The 22,603-nt window shown below is 38.0% G+C and overlaps 1 protein-coding gene across 1 annotated transcript in view; it reads left to right on the top strand.

Annotated features, from left to right (window-relative positions):
* DLG2 (discs large MAGUK scaffold protein 2) overlaps positions 1 to 22,603 on the top strand; it is a 2,103,489-nt gene that overhangs the window by 2,049,694 nt on the left and 31,192 nt on the right. Inside the window, exons 20-22 of the mRNA XM_040489720.1 lie at positions 11,544 to 11,555; positions 11,780 to 11,792; positions 19,694 to 19,742. Of these exons, the coding sequence (XP_040345654.1) occupies positions 11,544 to 11,555; positions 11,780 to 11,792; positions 19,694 to 19,742 (74 nt within the window). The remainder of the gene's footprint in view (positions 1 to 11,543; positions 11,556 to 11,779; positions 11,793 to 19,693; positions 19,743 to 22,603) is intronic.

Raw genomic sequence — 22,603 nt, 5'->3', positions numbered from 1 at the left:
TACCCTCTTCCGTGGGCCTCTCGTCTGCGCTTGGCTCCGGCGACTCCGTTCTGCTAATCCTCTGGCGGTTTTCTGGGTTATTTAGGCAGATGTAGGTGGAATCTAAGTGATCAGCAGGACGTGCGGTGAGCCCAGCGTCCTCCTACGCCGCCATCTTCCCTCCTCCTCCTCAATCCTCTCTTCTTAGAGGAAAAGTAAGTGAATGATCTCAAGCAGTTTTCCAGGAGACCTATCTGGTAACCATGAGAAAGACAGATTGGAGGGGAGAAAGACCTACAGGAGGAGATGTCTGAGAAAGCTACTCCAGTATCCTGGGTGTGAGATTCTGAAAATCTGAACTTAATGGCAAAAGAAAAGAAAAATAGGCAACTATTGCTAAAGAGATCAGAGAGAACTGTTGTCCTTGGACATCTGACCTAATGGTTCCTAATATTATTCTGTTTCCTTTTCCAAACCCTCAAGCTCCCTTTAGGAGGGGATGTTAACTGTGAGAGAGGGGATGGAGCAGAGATACAACTATGATGATAGGATCTTGGCAGTCTCTCTGAGTCTAACTGGAGCTGACATTGAGAAATCTCAGTTCTACTTCATACATTCTTGGAAGTTTCCATATGGCCATTGATTCCTACTATGTCATTTACAGATGAAGACACTGAGAATCATTTCTCTAGGACACACAGGGAGTTAGTAGCAGAGCCTGCCATTGTATCATTTATCAAAAAAGTGACTTGACAGTCATTGTTTTGTCAGCAAATAGGAATTGTGTTTGCTTCACCAGGATAAGTTATAAAGATTGCTTTTGTAACAGCTTCAAAGTGACTTCTGAGTTTTAAGGGAAAAAATCATTACTGCCTTCAAAAGAAAGCTCCTTAATATTAAGAGCTAGTCCCTGGATGGCCAGAGCCCCATGAAGAGCTTGAATGTCCAAGAGTAACTTGAAGATTAAGGTAGGGTGAAAGGGGCACCATACTGTCCCACTCCATGGGGCATCAGGAAAGCAACATTCTCCTCAAAGTTCATCCACCCAGAAAAGGCTCCTCCTCAGGTTTTTTATTTTCATTTCCGTACTCGAGAACATCTAACAGGTTCTTTATTGGTGTTCTGGCTCGAATCTTTCTCCCCTGATTCTTTCCCCTTACTGTAGGTAATATGGTTTTAAAGACTAGCATTTTTACATAAAGAACAAAGACACGGCTATGTCCAGAGAATTCTTAAGTGTCATCAGCCCATCCTGGGGAGAGCTGCTAACTCTTTTTTTTTTTCCAGTTTTTTTAATGTTTATTCATTTTTGAGAGACAGAGAGGGCACAAGCAGGGGAGGGACAGAGGATCTGAAGCAGACTCTGTGCTGACAGCAGACAGACTGATGTGGGGCTCAAAGTCACCAACCGTGAGACCATGACCTGAGCTGAAGTCAGACACTCAACTGACTGAGCCACTCAGCACCCCCATTTTTTTATGTGATTATCACATTTGTCCAAACTTTGAGCTCCCATATCCACTGAGAACCATATGAGCAGCACACAGATCAGTCTCTGATAAAGAAATGCTTGTGGCTTCTCTGAAGGTGGTTTGCAGGGGGGCCTACAATTGAGTTCCCTTCTCTAATACACTTTAGGAGGGTCCTGGAAAGCCAGTTGAATTCAATTAACATCATGAATAAATATACCCTATTTCACTTATTCCCCATACGGTATTTATTAGTCAAGTTACTGATAAGGAAATTGCTCATCTGTGGAATGAAATGGAGAATAAATCATGTTCTTTATGTATTTCTATGTGTACTTACTCTTGTTAGACATCTCTCTCCTAGGTCTAAAAAGTACTGCTGTTGAAACAATCAAGTTAATCTGCAAGCTTATATACTAAATTTAGTATAATTTATAACTGACAAAATCTGCTCACTACACAGATACACATATTTACTTTTACGATATGTTTTAGTTTGTGCATTCTTCTCCCTTCTCTAGTTTAATTGTTTTTAAGATACTTTTATTATTTTGTATATGTTGACACTTGAACGTGTGTGGTCAACCTCAAACCCAGGAGAAAAATAATACAAAAGTAAAATCTTTACAATACCTTTGAAATCCAATATTATTTTCATTGCCTAATTAAGCTAAAGTTTTCATTGTATTAATCTTAGGAATGGTAAAGTGAAACATAATAAATTCACTTGCTCATCCTGCTCACCTCCTGTCTAATATCTTCAGTTTTCAGTTTTTTTGCAGACATTTTTTTAAATGTTTACTTATTTTTGAGAGAGAGACAGATGCAGAGTGTGAGCAGGGAAAGGTCAGAGAGAAGGAAACAGAATCTGAAGCAGGCTCCAGGCTCTGAGCTGTCAGCACAGAGCCTGACAGGACAGGGCTTGAACTCACAAACTGTGAGATTATGACTTGAGCCAAAGTCAAAAGCTTAACTGACTGAGCCACCCAGGCTCCCCCAGACATTTGTTGAGGCCATACTATGTCCCAGGTAGTGATTAGGCAGTGGAAGTATACCATAAGTAACACATGGTTCCAGCCTTTAGGAATCATAAAATATTCCCCAGAGATAAACATGTTAACCAATAATGAATAGAATATGGTATAAGTGCTAAGTGAGAAGTGAGGCCAAGATACTATTTGAACTCAGACCTGGAATACTTAAACATCTCTTAGAGTTCATAGGAAAGTTCCTAGGAGAGATAATGTCCAAAAAGAGCCTTGAAGGATCAACCAAATATTTTTTTAATATTTTTTTAACATTTACTCATTTTGGGGAGAGAGACAGAGCACGAGTTGGGGAGGGGCAGAGACAGAGGGAGACACAGAATTGGAAGCAGGCCCCAGACTCTGAGCTGTCAGCACAGAGCCCGACGCAGGGCTCAAACTCATGAACTGTGAGATCATGACCTGAGCCAAAGTCAGATGCTTAATCAACTGAGCCACCCAGGAGCCCCTCAACAAAATCTTGACCAAGTGTAAAAGCTTCCATGCAAAGCTGCCAAGTGTCTACCAAGAAGGCAGAGGGAAAGCTGAGAACCAGATCATGAGGGCAGTGGAGAGTCTTTGGAAGATTTTACCAGAAGTTAGATTAGAGTTTTCAAAGATCACCCCACTGCTATGTGGAATGAATTTCCAAAAGAAGGCACCCCTATAGAGCAGGAGTCCATTTCAATAATGTAAGTGAGACATGGATAAGGCTGTCCTAGGACCATAGAGTAGCTATTGAGAAGAAAGAAGAGACCAGAAAATATTTAGCAGGAAAAAAAATGTGTAGCCTGGACCCCCCACATAACATCAGCTGGGTCTCTTATTGAACATGAACATGCACAGGCTCAACCCCAGTCCTTTGGAATCAGAATCTCTGGGGATGTGGATAGGAAAGCTGCATTTTAACAAGCTCCCCAAGGGTTTCTTGAGGCTTGCTTAGATTTGAGGTACACAAGCATAGTAGAAAGGTTTGATATCAGATAGACTGACCAACTTCTACCAGAGTTATCGTAACTTGTCTGAGCTTCAGTTATCTCCTCTGTAAAACTGGAGATTATGTTAAAAGAGATAATGTATATGAAGTACCTAGAAATATTAGCCCATCTCTTCCCCTCCCACCTCCTGCCTCTACCTACATGCACACACACCTCAAAATCACCCCTTTTACAAGACTAGAATGAGCAACTTCCTAGAAGTAGTCATTTCCTTAAGTTCTAAATCCCCTTTTGCACAGACTAGAGGAAGGGTGAGTTGCTACAAATTTTGTGGTACACACATCTGCTCAATGGGCGTCTTTGACTCTGTGCTTGCTGAGTCTGTGGTTGAGCAGGAAGGTCTGGAGGTCACAATAGGACTGATCTCACTCGGTCCCCCACTCCTGCCTCTGCCATTGGCTGCAAGTCAGGATTGTTTCAGACTCTTCTGCTATAGTGTGTAGCTACCTATGGGAAATTCTAAAACAGACCCGATCAGTGCTTACTGCACTGGAGAACCATTGCATTTCATTCAGTATACCAGTTACTCTGACCATCTGTATATTGCCTTTATTTTCTACAAGTTTTTTTTTTTTTTAATAGGCATTGCTCATTTGCTGTTTACAAAAATCCTGTGAGGTATATATTCTTCATACACTCATTTTACCATGAGAAAACTGAAGCTTAGAAAGGATAAATAACTTACTCAAGCTCATAGGGCTAGTAGGTGGTAGAGCTAGGACCTGCATAATGACATATTTTGTAAGCAAAACAGTATAATTGATTCTTTAAGGAATTTTTATATATGAACTCATTCTAGACATTATTAGCATAGCTAATTCTTTCTATTCAATTCGTGATGCTAGGAGGACTGAAGTAATATAAATAGGAAATGTATAATTTGTGGTTGTATAAATGACAAGTAAAGTTTCATCAGATGGGAACACTAAGCTTTTGTTAAATTGTCTCCCCACTATTAATTCAGAATGTGAAGTATTATTCAGAAAATTTAGTTCAAACCCATTTCCGCTTTGGAAGGTAATCATGAATCAATTCTGATTCACTACAGAGCTTCCTTTAACCTGACTCTTTAAGGCAAAAGGCCCAGAGTCGCACCTTCAAGCTTGCATGTTTCATTTTGAAGAAGATTCTAACTCACTAAAAGCTAAAACATCAAAACTGCGAGATAAAGATGTAGGAGTGACTATCCAGTCATCTGACTTCCTCACTACGGTAATCATAACCAGACTCCTAGCAAGCAAAAATAGTATATCTTGCCCCTTTTCAACTATGTGCTGTTTACACATGGGTAAAAAGTCTCTTTTTTTTCAATGACAGGCCATGTACTGTCTGAAACATTTCAACAACAGCTTCTAGTATGTTCCTAATATTCATGAAAAATACCTAATTACTTTACCCTTTCATTTAAAAAGGGGGGGGGGGGGTCGGGGCGCCTGGGTGGCGCAGTCGGTTAAGCGTCCGACTTCAGCCAGGTCACGATCTCGCGGTCCGGGAGTTCGAGCCCCGCGTCTGGCTCTGGGCTGATGGCTCAGAGCCTGGAGCCTGTTTCCGATTCTGTGTCTCCCTCTCTCTCTGCCCCTCCCCCGTTCATGCTCTGTCTCTCTCTGTCCCAAAAATAAATAAATGTTGAAAAAAAAAATTAAAAAAAAAATAAAAAAAATAAAAAGGGGGGGTCTAAAATTTTACTGTTCTCGATCCTATATTTGGCTTTTCTAACTATGTGATCTGGAACTAGTAGCTTCTCTGACACTCTGATTTGTCAGCTGTAATAACAAAAACTGGAGAGTAGGTTGCAAGTTCCTTAAAGGCAGAGAATATGATTTATTTGGGGCCTGAAATAGTTCCTGGCATTCAGTCAATAATTATTTAATTAAATAATGTGAGAATAAAGAAGGCGATGTTTTAGAGAAAAGTTACATAAATTAGAAGGTATAGCCCACACAGTTTTTGCTGGGGCTTATAAATAGAGAACTGAATGATGGATTATTGCCCTGAAAGGAAGGTTCTCTATATCTGAGTGTTATTTCCCTCTCACTTCAATAAAAAGATTTTGCATTTCCCCTATGTACCAGATACTGCTCTGGCCACTGAGTGGGGACATGAATGAATAAGGCCCTACCTTAGTCATCCCAGAGCTTACCTTCCAGTGTACACACACATGTACATGCTGTTAGAAACCAATGCCAATTTATGCATTATACTAAAATAACCACTGAATGGAACTGAAAACCAACCCAGGGCGGAATCAATAAAACTGTTGCTGCTCTCTCCCTGGTATCTCACCGCTGTGTTGGTGCAGGCGGACTCATAAAAGAGGACTTCAACTACCTCCATTTTGACCTAAGAGTCATTGCTGATTCATAGAACTTGAAGGAGAAATCTGCTTTTTGTCTCAACAAAGCTTCAAACTTGGAAACAAAATGGAAAAAAACAGCATGGAAGAGTTTCAGCGCAGCACTGTTCCACGCAAGAACGTGATCGAGTTCAGACCTCCGTTATACAAACAAAGATACTTCTTTGTTAAAGATATAGTCAATCAATATAAACCAAAGAAGGTTGCAGACTTGGGGTGTGGTAACGCCACACTCTTATGCATGCTGAAATTCCATAGTTGTGTTCAAGAACTTGTTGGAGTAGATCTCCTCATGGATCGTCTATTAGATTGGAACAGTGATAAGTTGTCTCCGTCAATAGGGGATCATTTAGGTCCTAGGGACCTAGATTTGAGTATTGTCTTGTATCGTGGCTCTGCTGTAGAGAAAGACTCCCGCTTGCTTGGATTTGACTTGATAACATGTATTGAATTAATAGAACATTTGGATTCAGAAGATCTGGCCAAGTTTCCCGAAGTCGTATTTGGGTACTTTTCTCCAGGCATGGTTGTCATCAGCACACCAAACTCAGATTTCAATCCCCTGTTTCCAGCATCGACCTTTAGAAATTCAGATCACAAGTTTGAGTGGAACCAAACGCAGTTTCAACACTGGGCTTCAAATGTGGCAAAACTCTATAGTTACACTGTAGAGTTTACTGGTGTGGGTGCTCCACCACCATGGGCTAAGCATGTTGGATACTGTACCCAGATAGGGATCTTCAAGAAAAAGCAACCGGATCCTGGCAGCTGGATCCTGGCAAAACCAACTGGATCCCGCGTTTCAGAGCCAGAGGAACATGCTTATCAAGTTGTTTTTACAGCCTCATTCCCGAGTTTACAGCAAAAACACTTCCTCCTGTTTGTATTGTGTACGGAGGTGTTAAAAGAAGTCGAAGCCATAAGACAGAAGTATGTCTGGATTATGAAGAGAAAGGAATCCAGTGAACCCGAGTCAGAAGAAGACACTGACAGTGGCTTGGTCAGACGGCCCGGATTATTCCTCACCGATGCCCAAGTAGCCCAAATAGAGAAGTCCCCCAAACCCTACTCTGTGGGAAAGAGGTTTTATGTACCCCTGAAAAGACTTATTGGTTATCCGAAGGTGAACCGTTTGGTTGCTGACGTGTCCACGCTGAGAACACTCCTTGCTGAAGGAATTCCAATGCGACTGAACAGAGCTCATACTTCAGTGCAGATCGACTTGGACCCTTATGATTACCCTCACAATTACCATTAGTGAGCGGGAGCTATCTTTATGTCCTAAAATTCATGATTTTAAGGATAGTTAGGCTCATTTAGAAAATTATAGTCATACATAGGTAGCTTAATTTTGATATTAACCTCGTTACGTGTTTTTTTAAATGCTTTTTTGGGTGGATGGTGTAAGTTCACAGTGTGAGTGTTCAGGTTTTTTTGTTAGACCCATGTTGATGTGACATTAAAATTTTTAAAAATAAATAAAAATAAATAAATAAAACTGTTGCTAAAATAAACTTTTTTAAAAACTGAAAACAATTTTTTTTTAATGTTTACTTATTTTGGAGATAGAGAGAAAGCATGTGCAATGGGGGAGGGGCAAAGAGAGAGGGGGACAGAGGATCCAAAATAGGCTCTGCGCTGACAGCAGAGAGCCCAACGCGAGGCTTGAACTCACAAACTGCAAGATTATGACCAAGTCAGATGCTTAACTGACTGAGCCACACAGGTGCCCCAAAATGAAACCAATTTTAGACTGATTTCCAGTTTAAAGTCAGAAAGGTGGTTGTGACAGATCCACTCCTCTGGGATTAAGAAATTCTTCATGAATATTAGTAATAACTCCTTACATTTGTAGCACACTTTGGTACATTATCCATTTCATTGATGAGGAGGCAGGGGCAGGGGAAATGAGTGACCTGTCCATAGTTACATAGCTAAGTGTTGTCCTTTAGAGGTACATAAATACCATTTCATTTTTTCAGCGAAGGTTTACAAGGTGTCTTTCACGTCCAGCATTGTGCTAGGGCTAGGGAGAAACAAATATGCATGAGGCTTTGCCCTTGCCCTTGGCAAACATTGAATGGTCTGGGAAAGATTTGGATTTCCTAGGAAGATGGCACTTGTGATATGTAATCTGTTCCTCTCAAGCAGTCAAGAGACCTAATACTGCACCCGAAGCTATGCAAGTAGCCGAGTCACCTCAGGCAGGCCAACTACTCCTCTGTAAAATGGGATGGGTAAGAGGTGCATTGAACTTACTTAAAACGTAAGATAAACTAACCTAAAGAGACATAGTATAGAGGATATTAAGTCAAATCAAAATTACACGTCTCAAGAAAAAAATCCTTATCTCTCTATCAATCATCTATCATAATGTAATAGGCACCAGGAATCTACCAGCTCACATGAAGACATGAGACAATGAAAAGCATATGATGACTAAGGATTAAGACATATGACATTCTGTGCACTTGAGGTCCATTGAGGGGGAAAGGGAAAAAGTCTTTCCATGTAGCAAAGGCAATTTGTATCCATAGATGATAATGGACAAGCCATGGGAAACATCTTTTGTTAGTGTTGATAATACAGAATGCAGTTTCCAGAGTTCTGTGACATGTGGGTGAAGCAAGAGCTCTCCCAGCTGCTGTCTCAAATGTATTATAGGTATGAGTCAGTGTACCTTTGAGCCTACCTTGCTTGAAAAGAAGCAAAAAACTTGAAGATATGCTGTTTGCCTTTCATGTTTTAACAGCGTTATGAATATTTGTTACCACTTGTTGAAACTGATATTTGGGCATTCTTGCTGTGAATGGTGGTTTTTCCTGAAAGGCCTCAAGAAGCCACTGTTTCTCCCCATAATTGGCTTGTACTCACCTGACATGAAGAATTAACACCTTATCGAATTTGGGGCAAGTGTTCCACGAGAATGATCCAGCTGTCACTTATCATTCTTGGAGAAAGTGTTCTGGGAGGGCCCCCCAAGCCTAAACCCACAGGCCCCTGTAGAGGTGGGAACCCTGGAAACAACAGCCCAAATTAGTCAGAAAATAAATACACCAATTTATGATTGCTACTAAGGGACACTGTAGTTTTGTTAAAGGTAAGGAGCTCTTCTTTCCCCCAACTTATCCCCAAGAGCTGATTGAACTTCTTTGTTTACCCCCTTCTTAGTAAAGGACAAAGTGCACATTTAGCACATAAAGGATTTAATTGGATCACTATTTCTAAAATGTGAAAACAATATAACTATCATTTACTGAAGGTTATTTATAAGCCAGGCATTTTGGTAAATAAATTGTAAGGACTTTTTTCATTCATTCCTCACAACAACCCTATTAGATGAGGACTACATAAGGACCTCTTTTTTTTTTTTAAGTTTATTTATTTTGAGAGAGAGAGAGGTGAGGGAGGGACAGAGGGAGAGAAAGAGAGAATCCCATACTCAGCACAGAACCTGACACGGGGCTTGAACTCACAAACTGTAAGATCATGATCTGAGCCAAACTCAAAAGTCATATGCTTAAACCACTGAGCCACCCAGGTGCCCCTAAAAGAGCCTCTTTTAAAGAAAATAATCCTTCTGGTCTCCCCTAGTGTTGACTAAGTCTTTTTATGATAATTTTTCCTAAATATATATAAACAAAATTAAGTAAAAACACCATATGCTTATAGCTCTTATCATCTATAATTAAAATAAATTTACAAATTAAATATTATATATTTAAGAGCACCTGGGTGGCTCAGTTGGATAAGCGTCCAACTTTGATTCAGGTCATGATCTCGCAATTTGTGAGATTGATTGAGTTGGATAAGCGCCCAACTTTGATTCAGGTCATGATCTCGCAATTTGAACCCTGCGTCAGGCTCTGTGCTGACAGCTCAGAGCCTGGAGCCTGATTTGGATTCTGTGTCTCCCTCTCTCTCTGCCCCTACCCTGCTTGCTCTCTCTCTCTCCCTCTCTCTCTCTCTCTTTCTCAAAAATAAATAAACATTAAGAAAAAATTTAAATTATATATATTTAGTACTTATATATTACAACAACAAAATTCAAAATCATAATGTTGATGTCGTTGGTGATGCTTCAGTAGCACTAAATCTTCACCTGCTGTGTAAACCTGGTAGTGGCTGCTGTATGGACATTTCTTTTGAGTTGTCTGGGCTGGGTCAAGACTCGGTTCTCACACCACTGTCTCTCTAAGGGATACCCACTGCAAAACCAATGAGGGCCCAGGCTGGCCCTCACTCCTCACCTTTTACCTACCCCTAGCTCAGACCCCCCAGGAGTTGCTGACTGAATGATTATGGAGCTGGGTTACCACAGGACAGATGCCCTCTGGCTGAATTCAGTCTCGACAGTTTTCCTTGCCTGCCTCCCTAGGCAATGCTCAGCTGTACTCCCTTGGCGTTGTGTGCAGATATGTGCCTAGAGCAACACCTCTCTCTATCCCCCATCCAAACTGAATTATGCTATTTTTAATATACTGTGCACTGAGAAACCCAAGGAATAAGCTTTCTTTATTTCTTTTTCATTTAATAGTAGGATCTCCCCTGTGATGAAAATGCATAAGACTGTGATGGGGAGATTCTGCAACTTCTCTGTCAGCTGCAAAATTCTCCTTCTTTAACGTTTATAATCCTAATACTTGAAGTTGCTGATAAAGTGATAAAAGAATCATTCTGAACTCTATATGTGATTTCTGTAGAATGATTTATACTGATCAATTATTGCTTGCTTACTTCTTGAACACAAGCAAACATTCAGTAGCACTGGGTGTAACTGAGGGGTTCACAGTGCAGGCCAGATCTGCCTCTTGAGCATCTTTCCCACCATTTGTCTGATCCCCACTCTCCCCTAAATCCTACACTCCATCCAGAAAGCTTCATAGGATTAGGGAAGAGTGGAGGAGAAACCAGGTGGCTTTTGCACCCCCTGTTGGGCAGGACTTTCCTCTGCCTGAACCGAGCTTTGCTATCTAGCGCCACCTGCAGTCTCCTATTCATTCTTTAAATCCCACTAAAAGCGGTGCCCCTGGGCCTTCTCCAGCTTCCCCAGTGATCCTAGCTCCCTCCTCAGTGCCCTCTTATATACACCTCCATGGTAGCAATTATAACACAACATGGTAATGATTTTCTTAAACTGTGAGCTCTTCATTTTGTGTTCCCAATTATAGCCACATATGGCCATATTCCATATTGTAGCCATATTGCCACAGAAGGGACACACCTAGGGGACAAAACTCATCCCACATACCATTCAGCAAGAGCAAGCCTGATAAAGTGAGCTTTTGCAATTCCCTTTCCCAGACCCTTTTGCCATTGGATGCCTGAATATAGTATTTGGCAAAAACAATAAATGCTTTTGGAACAAAAAATAATTATCATTTATTGAACACTCACCATGGCTAAGCCCATACATACCTGGTTGTATTCAACACTACAATAGCCCATGGTGGAGGTATTGGTATCCCACTCCTTTGGAGTCTTCAAGTAATGGATATTGCTGTCAAATGTAGTATCTCCTACCAGGACTGACACTCTCCAGCCCCTGAAATGAGAATGGGTAATAATTAAGAATGTTGTTTATTACATGCTATTTCCTGGCACTGTGCTATGTGATGCAAATGCATTTTCTCACAAGCAGAACACAACTGCTATGTGAATGGTATGTCCAAACAAGGTGAAAATACTCTTTCCCTTGAGCCAGGACAGTAGCAAGAAGAATGGAGAAGAAGTGACAGAAATGTGTAAGTAAGGAATGAAGGATGATTGCCAAGTTTATGGAGAAAGCTGAGGAGAAGAATTCTTCCCTAAGCACAATAAACATGCTCTTTGGTTTTAAAGTGACAATCAGTTACAGTGACAGACCCACCTGGTGTTTCCTATAGAAATAACAATGAACCTGCTTGGCTGTCAGTGAACATGAATAGGAAAGGTTTGTGGGGAGGGTGGGGGAAGGGAGAGGGAGAGAGTGTGAGAGTGTTTGTAAATAGAAGTGTTGGGGGTTTTTAAGGTGTTTTTATTCCCTTGAGGTGTGTGTGTGTGTGTGTGTGTGTGTGTGTGTGTTTCATGTCTTTTATCTGTGCACTCTAAAATCTTAGAGAAATTCAGATCCTCGCCAAGTGAAAATCTGCAATTTTATCAGCTACTATGTGAAGTGTAGCAAACAGTGTTCAACTTTTCTTTCCCCAAAAAAATGTATTACTGAGAAATCCTTGGGCCACGCATATCTCTCACATTGGAACTACGATCCCCTCCCCTCACGAGTGCTACCTGTCTTAGAAAACACAGTCCACTAGCATATAGCATATGAAGTGCACCTCAAAGGAAATGTGTAGATGGAAGGCTCTGTGTGGGCCGAACAAAAGTGCCCCAGACAGAAACACCTTTCCACTCCTCTAACACACTACCTAACTGCCAGTGAGAGTTCTAACCCCCAGCCCCCTGTGACTCCATCCTGCTAAAATGGGGTTTCTCCTCACCCAGGTAGGGTAAATCAGCTTACAGCTTCCCTGCTGGCCTCCTGGGATCATATCACCTTCAGCGTAAGTGTGTAGAACCAGCTAGTGAAGACTGACCTAAGGGATTACCACAAAGGAGAGGAGCCTTGGGGAAGTTGCAGAAGAACTGGCATTCCTGAGAATGAAGAAATTAAACTGAGGAGTGATGTAGTCCCTGCAAATGAACATAATACTTTGTACTACTACAAAACATTCACTGTTATCAAAGCCCCTAGTGGACCCGTCACAGAAATTGCCTGAGCCATTTGAAAAGAATAAAGCAACAGAGATTTGTTTTCAGAAATTAAGTATAAAATTCCACAGAAAATAATTTGCCTGCAGAAGTCCTCAGCAATGCTTACCATGACCGTGACCGTAACCGTATCCTGAAGCAGAGTGGAATGAATTCTTGGAATCTTTGCAGTGATAGGAAAGGCAGTGTTACATAGTAGTGAAAAACTCAACTCTGGAGCTAACTGCTTGGGAATGAAACTTTGCTCATCAATCGTAGCTGTGTAAACCCTGGAGCAAATGACCAACCGCTCTAAACTTCAATTTCCTTATATATAAAGTGTAGACACAATTTGAAGCCACTAAATAGGAGTTCATGATATGTGTAAAGCACTGAGAATGGGAATCCATGTAAATCACTTATAAAAGTACCTGCCATGGGGTGCCTGGGTCAATTGCACATCCAATTGACCAACTCAGTCAATTGCACATCCAACTTCGACTCAGGTCATGATCTTTCAGTCCATGAGTTAGAGCCCCTTGTCGGGCTCGGTGCTAACAGCTCAGAGCCTGGACCCTGTTTCGGATTCTGGTGTCTCTCTCTGCCCCTCCCCCGCTTGGCACTCTGCCTCTCTCTCAAAGATAAATAAACATTTAAAAAACATGTTTTTAAAGAAGTACCTGCCATGTAGGTTAGCATTTAACAAATGTTAGTTTTTAAAAAATGCTATTATGGGGAGCCTGGCTGGCTTAGTCAGTAGAGCATGCAACTCTTGATCTCAGGATAGCTATAAATTTCCCTCTTAAGTACTGCTTTAGTGGCAACCCATAAATTTTCATATCTTGTCTCTTTATTCTCATTCATTTAAAACTATTTTCTGGGGCATCTCAGTGGCTCAGTCAGTTAAGCGTCTGCTCCTTATTTCAGCTCAGGTAGTGATGGTTCATGAGATCAAACCCCGCTTCAGGTTCTGCACTGTCTCCTCAGAGCCTGCATGGGATCTCTCCCTCCTCTCTCTCTGCCCCTCCCCCATACTCTGTCTCTCTATCTCTCTCTATATATATCTCCCTAAATAAATGAAAATTAAAAATATAAAAATAAAAATATTTTCTAGTTCCCTTGTAATTTCTTTCTTGACCTATTGGCTAGTTAGAAGAGTACAGTTGTTCTGTTTTCTTTTGTTTTTAATTTTCACATGTTTGGGGACTTCCTAAATTTCTTTTTGTTATTAATTTCTACTGTCTTTCCATTGTTATACATTCATTAAAGCTGATGCTTCCAAAGACTCCCTAACAATATGGGAAGTTGCTTCTGTCCTCATTAAAATAATTGACTCCTGGGGCGCCTGGATGGCTCAGTCGGTTGGGCGTCCGACTTCAGCTCAGGTCACGATCTCGCGGTTCGCGAGTTCGAGCCCCGCATCGGGCTCTGGGCTGATGGCTCAGAGCCTGGAGCCTGCTTCCGATTCTGTGTCTCCCTCTCTCTCTGCCCCTCCCCCGTTCATGCTGTGTTTCTCTTTGTCTCAAAAATAAATAAACGTTAAAAAAAATTAAAAAAAAATAAAATAAAATAATTGACTCCCATTTAGTGAGCTTTAGTAAGTGTCAGGCACTATGATAAGAGCATATCACATTATCGCATTTAAATACTCAGAACTGAGACCCATAGATTAAATAGCATTGCTAAGGTCATACAGCTAAATTTCAAAATACTTTCCCATAAGACTTTACTATATGTTATCGTAGTTAATAAAAACAAATCAATTTAAAATTCTGTAGACCATATCATACAACTAAAGTTAAGCAGAATAATTTCTTCAAAAACAAAGAAACAATAATGTTAAAAGTGATTTGTTTCTCATAATGAGATGACAAGTAACTTTTTCTCTCTATTTCCTTTTAAATTTTTCTAAAGGAGACATACTTAATTTGTTGGTAGAAAAAGTATTTTTAACAAACTAGCCTATTAGTTAGGAAAAGGAATAAAACTTAATTAAGGGGAAAAGTTAGAAAAGAAAAATCAAATGGTAAATTTTATTGAAGGTATTAATACTACTAAAATCCTTTAAAATTTCTATTTATTCAATTATGGACCATAGAGCTAAAAATGTAATACTATGCAAAAATGCAAACATATGAATAGCTGAGCCACCACCTTTTTTATTACTAGTAATAAACAGCAAATAAAAGTAAATCAGATTATAGAGCATAGAATTATGTGATGAAATTCATGAGAAAAACAAATTCTAAGAGATAATAACTGCAGAGAAATGCAAAAAATTCAAATATCATTCATTTGACTATGGCCTTATCCTTCCATTATTTCTCCCCCCACTTTTTCCAGATATTTGTTGTTCCTCCTGCTCCTCCTCCTCCTTCTCCTCCCTCTCCTTTTTTTGCCAGAAGTTTCTCCCCATATTACCAATGGGAGTCATCACTCAAAACTTTGGTTCATACATTCATTTGATGAATATTTATTGGGTACCTACTATGAGCTAGATCCTGGAGATACAGAAACAAAAATGATATGGTATGTGTTCTAAGATCAGAGTGGCATTCACTGTGACCAGTTATTCATGAGAAGGGTAAAGGGGAAAGTGTCCCCATAACTACCACCTGGGTCAAGAGATAGTTGATATATCTCTATATATTTAAGAGAGTAGCCTAGGTTAAAAATATATTTTGGGTAAGTGTCGTGGTTCTGGTTCTAACCATGATAAAGATAGATGGATAAAGACATAGTTCATACTTCCACAACCACTGACTCGAATTCTATCGTCATAGTTTGCCTGTTCTGGAACTTCTTATCAATGAAGTCATACATAAGTACTCTTTTGTGTCTGCCTTCTATCACTCAGCATAATGCTTTTGAGATTCATCGATGTTGTTGCTTTTTATTGGTGAAGTAGTTCAATCTTCTTTATTGTTTTGTAGCAATAACAATATATTGTGTGTATGAGTATACCACGGTTTATGACTTCCCCTGTTGGTGGATATTAGGGTTGTTTCTTGTTTGGGGTCAATATAAATATTCTTGTACATGCCTTTTGTGGACATATGTTTTTCTCTTGAGTAAATATCTATGGGTGAATTTCTGAATCATAGGTTAGCTATATGACTAACTTCATAAGAAACTGCCAAACTATTTTCCAAAGTGACTATACCATTTTACATTCCCACCAACAATTTTTAAGAGAGTTCTACTTGCTTCACATCCTTACCAACACTTAATATGGTTAGTCTTTTTAATATTATCCACTCTAGTGGGTATGAGATGGTATCTTGCTTTGGCTTTAATTTGCTTTGCTCTGATGACTAAGGATGTTTTTCATATGTTTTTGACCAGTTGTATACCTTATGTTAGGTATCCTATCAAGTCTTTTGCCCATTTTCTATTGGATGTTTTTTTCTTTTTATTGTTCAGTTGTAGGAGTTTTTAAATATTCAGAATAAAAATCCTTTGTCGGGTATATGTATTGTAAATATTTTTTCCCCATTTGTGGATTGTCTTTTCACTTTCTTAATGACCTCTTTTGAATAGCAGAAGTTGTTAACTATGATGAAATCTAATTTATCATTTTTTTGTTATCATTTGTGCTTTTATGTTATATCCAAGGGATTTTTGCCTATCCCAAATTACAAATATATTCTATATTTTCTTCTAAAAATTTTATAATTTAAGATTTTAGAATTGGGTCTGCAATTCATCTCTAGAGAATTTTTGTGTGTGGCATAAGTTATGAATCAAAGTTCATTATTCCATATAAATACATAGGAAGAATATAATTATGAACCTCTTGTACCTATTACTCACCTTCAACAATTAACAAACCATGAACAGTCTTGTTTTATATATTCTCATGTATATTTGTAAAATTACAATCATTTTAGTTATTGTTATGATCCAGAATTTAATCCAGGGCCACACTTCGTTAATGTCCTTTAATCTAGAATGGTTCCTTTGCTCTACATGTTTTTAAGATACTAGCATTTTAAGAGGATGTCTCTTAATTTTAATTTTTTGGATTATTTCTTCATGGTTAATTCCCTCTAATGCATTATTGGCAGGAATGCTACATCAGTGATATTGCATACATCTCAGTGCTTTCCATCAGGAGGCACATGGTGTCAGGTTATCTCACTTTTTGGTGATGCTAAATTTGATCACTTGGTTAAGGTGATATCTGCCAGATAACTCTACTAGAAAGGCACCTTTACTCACCTCTTTCATAATTAAATACCTGTGAGGAGATAAATATCATGTTCCTCAAAAAATTTTCAATTAATAGTCAACCGTGGATGATTCTTGCCTGAATCAATTATTACAGTAGCTGAAAAATGGTGATTTTCTGACTTTACCATTCCTTCTATAGCTGTCATTCTATTCTACTATAACAAAGAACTTTCTCTTCATTCTCATTTTGGATTAGTTAATTTAGATATTTTTGGTAATTTGCCTGGACTCATGAATTTCTTTTTTAATTCAATGTGTAGTACTCCATTACTGTTACTATTCATTTTAATATTCAAATTGTCTAGATTTCACTGGTGTGATCCTTTTAAACTGACTTTTTTGACATGGCATCATTAGTTTTAGGTTTTTTAAACTTTGTATTGATTTTGTGTTTATGTTTAGTACTTCTTACTTTCTAGTCCAACAAAGTGTTTCAGACTCACCTTATACTTTCCCTGCTGATGGAATAAACCATTTCTTAAAAAAAAAAAAAATCGTTCCTTTTTTGGGGAAACAAAAACTTCCTTATTTAGGAATCAAAATCTGAGGACCAAGTGTGCTTTTTGCTCCTAGAGTATCATTACATCTAGGCTCCTTTTGTGGACAAAGAGAGGAAATAAAGTTTTTTGGAAAATCATAAGTTCATATTGGATGCCTTTAATTACTATTCACCATCATATGATTCTTCCTCTCCTTCCTCCATCCTACAGTTGTAGCTCACTCTTAATTCTATCTTTAGAATATATTATGAGGGTACTCACAATATTATGGTCCTCTCATATTTTCTGAAGCAAATGCAGTGTGTCAAATCATTTCAACTGTAAATATATCAATATGGCATGACCACAATGCCATTATCACACATAAAATTTACCAATTACTGAATTAACAAATACCCTGTCTTTTTTCAGGTCTCAAATTGACTCATAAATACAATAATTGCTTTTTTGTTGTTTTGTTTTGTTTTGTTTTGTTTTGTTTTAAAATGTGTTTGTTTAAGCCAGAATGAAATCTATTGTAGTTGATCCATCCTAAGTCTCTTCTGATTTATATGTTTTCCTTCCATTATTTTTCGTTTTCTTTCAATTTTTGTGTTTAAGAAACCAGGCCATTTGTTTTATAGAATTTGTTCCAGATTCTCCTGATAGCGTAATCTATCACGTTTCTCTGTCTCTTTATTTCTATAAACTGGTAGTTGGATGAAAGGTTGAATTATATTCAGATTCACTGGGGAGAGAAGGGTTTTGTTTTGGTTTCTTTTCTTCTGAGAATAGAGGTTTATAAAACTACTCTGTAGTAGTATTTTGTTCTCCCTTCAGGAAGCATATATCATCTGGTTGTCTTTTATTTACATGTGTGATGTTACCAGCTATTGATGCTCAATGCCTAGATCCATTAATTCATTAGTATTGAAAATGGAACCCTTTTTGAATTGGACAATATTATAGACACACATATGTATGCGTACATCCATATAGACACATTTCTGGGAACAGCTATATCTAAAGCCAACTCTTGGCTTTCCTTTAACAGCCTATTTGTTTCATTCTTACTCATTCTTGAGCCTCTTTTGTTATATACAGTTCTCGTTTCTGTACAAAACCAGGATATATATGTAATACAAAATGATGGCCCAAATTTATAGTAACAGTTTTCCAAAGGGAATACAGTTATCTTAGAGGAGGGAAGACAAGAATGAATTAAGATGAAAGAAGCATTTATAAAAGATAAGGAGGCCACAAAAAGTGTGTATCTGGGCTCCGTATAAATTTAAATCTAAATTCTTCCTGGGGAACATTCATATCACAAAGGCAACATTTTAGAGCTAGGAAACATTTGAGATTTGAAAAATTAGAACAGGAAGATGAGAAGAGAAACTGAAACATGCCCCTAGTTTTAAAGTTTTCTGGATGAAAAGAATAAAAAATATATCAATTTACTCATGTGTCTGTAAGAACATGGGATTCAAGTGGAAGAAGGAGCAATTTGAGTTTTTTGGGGTTTTTTTTTCCTTTCTTTCTTTCAGCAATGCCATTACAACTTAGGGTCATGCTGGTCAGTTTCATACCACTTGACCTAACAACTTAGAGATATTTAAGTGACAGTGATAATATGCTGACTCCTTGTATGGCTGCTCTAATGTCTGTCACAACATGAAAGGTATTCATTTAACAGAGGAAGAGCAGAATCAGATAACCAAGGCATGTGTATCAGATTGATTGCAAGGGTTGGGGGAGTCTGTTTTCTTCTCATTCAATTCAAGATAAGAAATATTCACTCCAAATAAAATTCCAAACATGCTGTGTTTGTTTCCTCCCATTCCATGATGTAGGGGTTGGGGAGAGGTTCCTTTTTTCTAAAGGCTTTATTGAGATATAATTCACATAGTATACAATTCACCCACTTAAAGTGTACAATTCAATGTTTTTTAGTAGATTCATAGGGTTATGCAACCATCACCACAATCTAATTTTAGAACATTGCATCTCCCCTAAAACTAACACCATATTCATCAGCTTTCACTACCCACTCTCTCTATACCCCATCCCCAACCCTAACCAACCACTAATCTACTTTGTCTCTATAGATTTGCCTGTTATGGACAATCAACTTTTAAATTGCCATTCATAGCTTGTCCCACTGAAATTCTTTTTTTATTTCATTTTTTTACATTATCATAAGAACAAGAACAATAGCGTAGAGTCCTCCAAAACATGAATGGGTATCCAAAAAAAAAAAAAAAAAACTGTAACAGAATAACCCACGAAACTATTGTTGGACCCAATAGCACCTGATGGCTTAAATAAATAACTGCCAAGCAGTGAACCTGTAGGAATGATGACAAATTATAGTATTATGAGAGTCAAATGGTAATAATTTTAAATATCAATTTGAAACAGGCTTGAGTTACAGAAGGTTTTCTGGCTCATAAGAACAGCAATTTTGGAAATCAGTAATATTTGCAAATTCAAATCCTGACTTTACCTCTCATTGACTATGCGACTCTGGACAAGTAACAGAAGATTTGCAAACTTCATTTTCCTCCTCTGCAACATGAGAATAATGATGATACCAACCTCATGAAGTTAGTGTGGAGATTAGCACATGCAGAGCTTTTAGAACAACCCTGGAGCATAATAAGTGCTCCATAAATTGTAGTTGTTGTTGTATCACTTTTGTTCATAAGAACTCAATACTTAACAGGTCAAATTCTAAAATGGAATTCTTAGATATGCCAACTTGCCACTTTACACGTGTGATTGGTATTTTCAAAGTCTCTGTTCAAAGAAGTTTCCTGCCATGAAAGCATTAGATCAAGATTTAAGATACTGCAATGTAGAGAAAAAAATAGCATTGACCAACTATGATATACAGAGATGCAAACCAGCCTTCAGCTGCTTTAGAGCCATGTGTTCTATAAATAGTAAAAGTGCTAATTTATTATTCTCACTTAACAATCATGTAACAGAATTTCCTTTTTTAAGTTAAAAAAATTAACAGAAACAAAAGTTTATATAATGGTATTATACATGTCTAATAAAAAATAAAGACTAGTGTTAGAGCATTATAAACCACATATATAACCTCTTGGATTTGAAATGTTTAACTAAGACCCTAAATGTGTGACTTTTAAGTCTATGAGTGTGAATGGAAATTGTGATTTGGTTTTGTATCCATAAATGTAAGTTGGTTTAACCACCGATGACTCTATTACCTTCTCTTTAATTCTAACACAAAATGACTGTGGGTAATAAGACTAATGCATTAGATAATTTAATTTTGAGGAATTATTATGTTTTTTCTGTTCTTTTAAGATGTGGTGCTAAATATTATTATATCCCAATCAGGTGACTCATGATATACAACATTTTCATACTTGGGAAATGTTAACACATTACAGTCCTTGCTTTGAAAAGAGAAAAGAATTAATCACAGACAACACATTTTCATTTCCTTTGACCCCATGAGACAAGCTAAATGATGTGGTTTGCATGTGGCCCCATTTTGGCCCTCAAACGCCTCCACACTGTCCATCTGTGTCTACATTTTAGCCCCAGGCTTTACTTCTTTGGGCATTGTTTCGTATTTGCATGAAAGTCTGTAAAATATTTTTTTTTGCATGACAAGCCATCCATGATGTTGAAGTTAAATGTCTAACATATCTTGCAATATCACATGTCATTAATTCTTACATAATTTTTTTCTTTTATTTTCAGTTACTGAAGTTTAAATATGCTTGAAATGTAAAAGTGGCATGAAACTGGAGTGATGCAAGAATGTTTAATGTTCCTTTAAGGACTTGCCATTTTTTAGCTGGGAAAATCTGGGGGGAGTTCCCAGCCTTGTCTTCGGACACAAATCCTTTGGACACAAATTATGGCAAAACTATATGGAACCTAAGTGCTGTCAGCAGAGTAATAAATTCTGAAGCAATACTTCTTTCTATCCTGAGAATGTATTTCTAATACTTGACATAATAAGTATAAAATATGTTCCCTAATTTCAAAAATTCTTAAGTATTTGATTTATTGTTTTTCCTTAAAGCTTTCTTAATGGAACATAAAATTAAGCTCCACTGATTTTGGTGAAGTTCCCAGCACCCAAAAAAGTAACAAGTTCCTGAATGACAGCACCAAAATTTTAGCACTTTAATGTTTCCTAAGTAAACATGACTACCAAAATGGATATTTGAGAGTGCATTAGTATACAAAGAAGATGAGTTATTTACACTATTTAGTCAAGCTTCAGATCAATAGGGCATGCAACTAATTCCCACCAATGGGCCAAAATACATACATCCAAACACGTACTTTTTCTTCCAAGTAGTCACCCTGTTGTCCCTACATTTATTACTACCAGCTGCCATTGCTAAAACTATTTTAGAATACCCCTTGCCAGATTACCTTCGTAGTCTTTGGCGCATTCCTTTTAATACCTACATGGTAAGAAGTCTCGCTCTTTGGAGAGTGACTCACAAAGCCAGTCAAATAAGGATGATAATCAAGCTGGTGAAACATTTTTTTTAAATGATATGTGAACGTGAAATTACAAAGACCTGCATCACCTACAGCTTGTAAAAATGATGGTGAACACATGTCCCAAAGAAGAACCCCACAAAGCTTCTACATAACAGCAAGAGTGGGAATAAATGAAATTTTCTTAAAGAGTTTTCTAGGCAAGCAAATGAATAACTTCAAATTTATTTTATTATGTATATCTGTATTACTTTTAATTCAGCCTCATTTTACATTTTTAAGAAGGGTCCTTCTTAAAGTATTTTTTATCATGTCAGAATGTAGATGAATGACCATGATTTCTCCCTCGCCTGAGTGAATATCAAGTTACTATTTTCCAATATCGGATTTTAGTTGACAGTGTCCTAGCTGTCACCAACTAGCTCTGTGATATCAGCAAGGGACTCAGCTTTGCTGTTGCCTCTAGCCCCCTGTCTACAAAATGAGGGCCTGGGGCTCATATGTCTTTAAAATCTCTTTTGAAAGAATAATTATCATATATCTATGTGTAACACTATATTTGTCATATATCATAAATCCACACACTTGTCTGTGTGTTTTCAATTAAGTCCAAGCTGAAGTAACTCAAATGCAACTTATTAGAAACGATGTCCAGGCACTGATGTGTCTAGTATCTCTAAGAAAGTCTTTTCTCCCTGATAGTAATGATGACGATAAAGATCTCATTTGTATAGCACTTTTGTTTCTCCCGCATTACTTAAGTCTCACATCCTAAGAGCTGCTATCATTATCCTCATTATACAGATGAAGAAGATTTTGAGGTCTAGAGAGATTCAGTTAC

This window comes from Herpailurus yagouaroundi, unplaced genomic scaffold (assembly GCF_014898765.1).
Source record: "Herpailurus yagouaroundi ecotype Mexico unplaced genomic scaffold, PumYag 180, whole genome shotgun sequence".
In the NCBI taxonomy this organism is placed as follows: Eukaryota; Metazoa; Chordata; class Mammalia; order Carnivora; family Felidae; genus Herpailurus; species Herpailurus yagouaroundi.
This window is presented reverse-complemented; position numbering and strand designations above follow the sequence as displayed.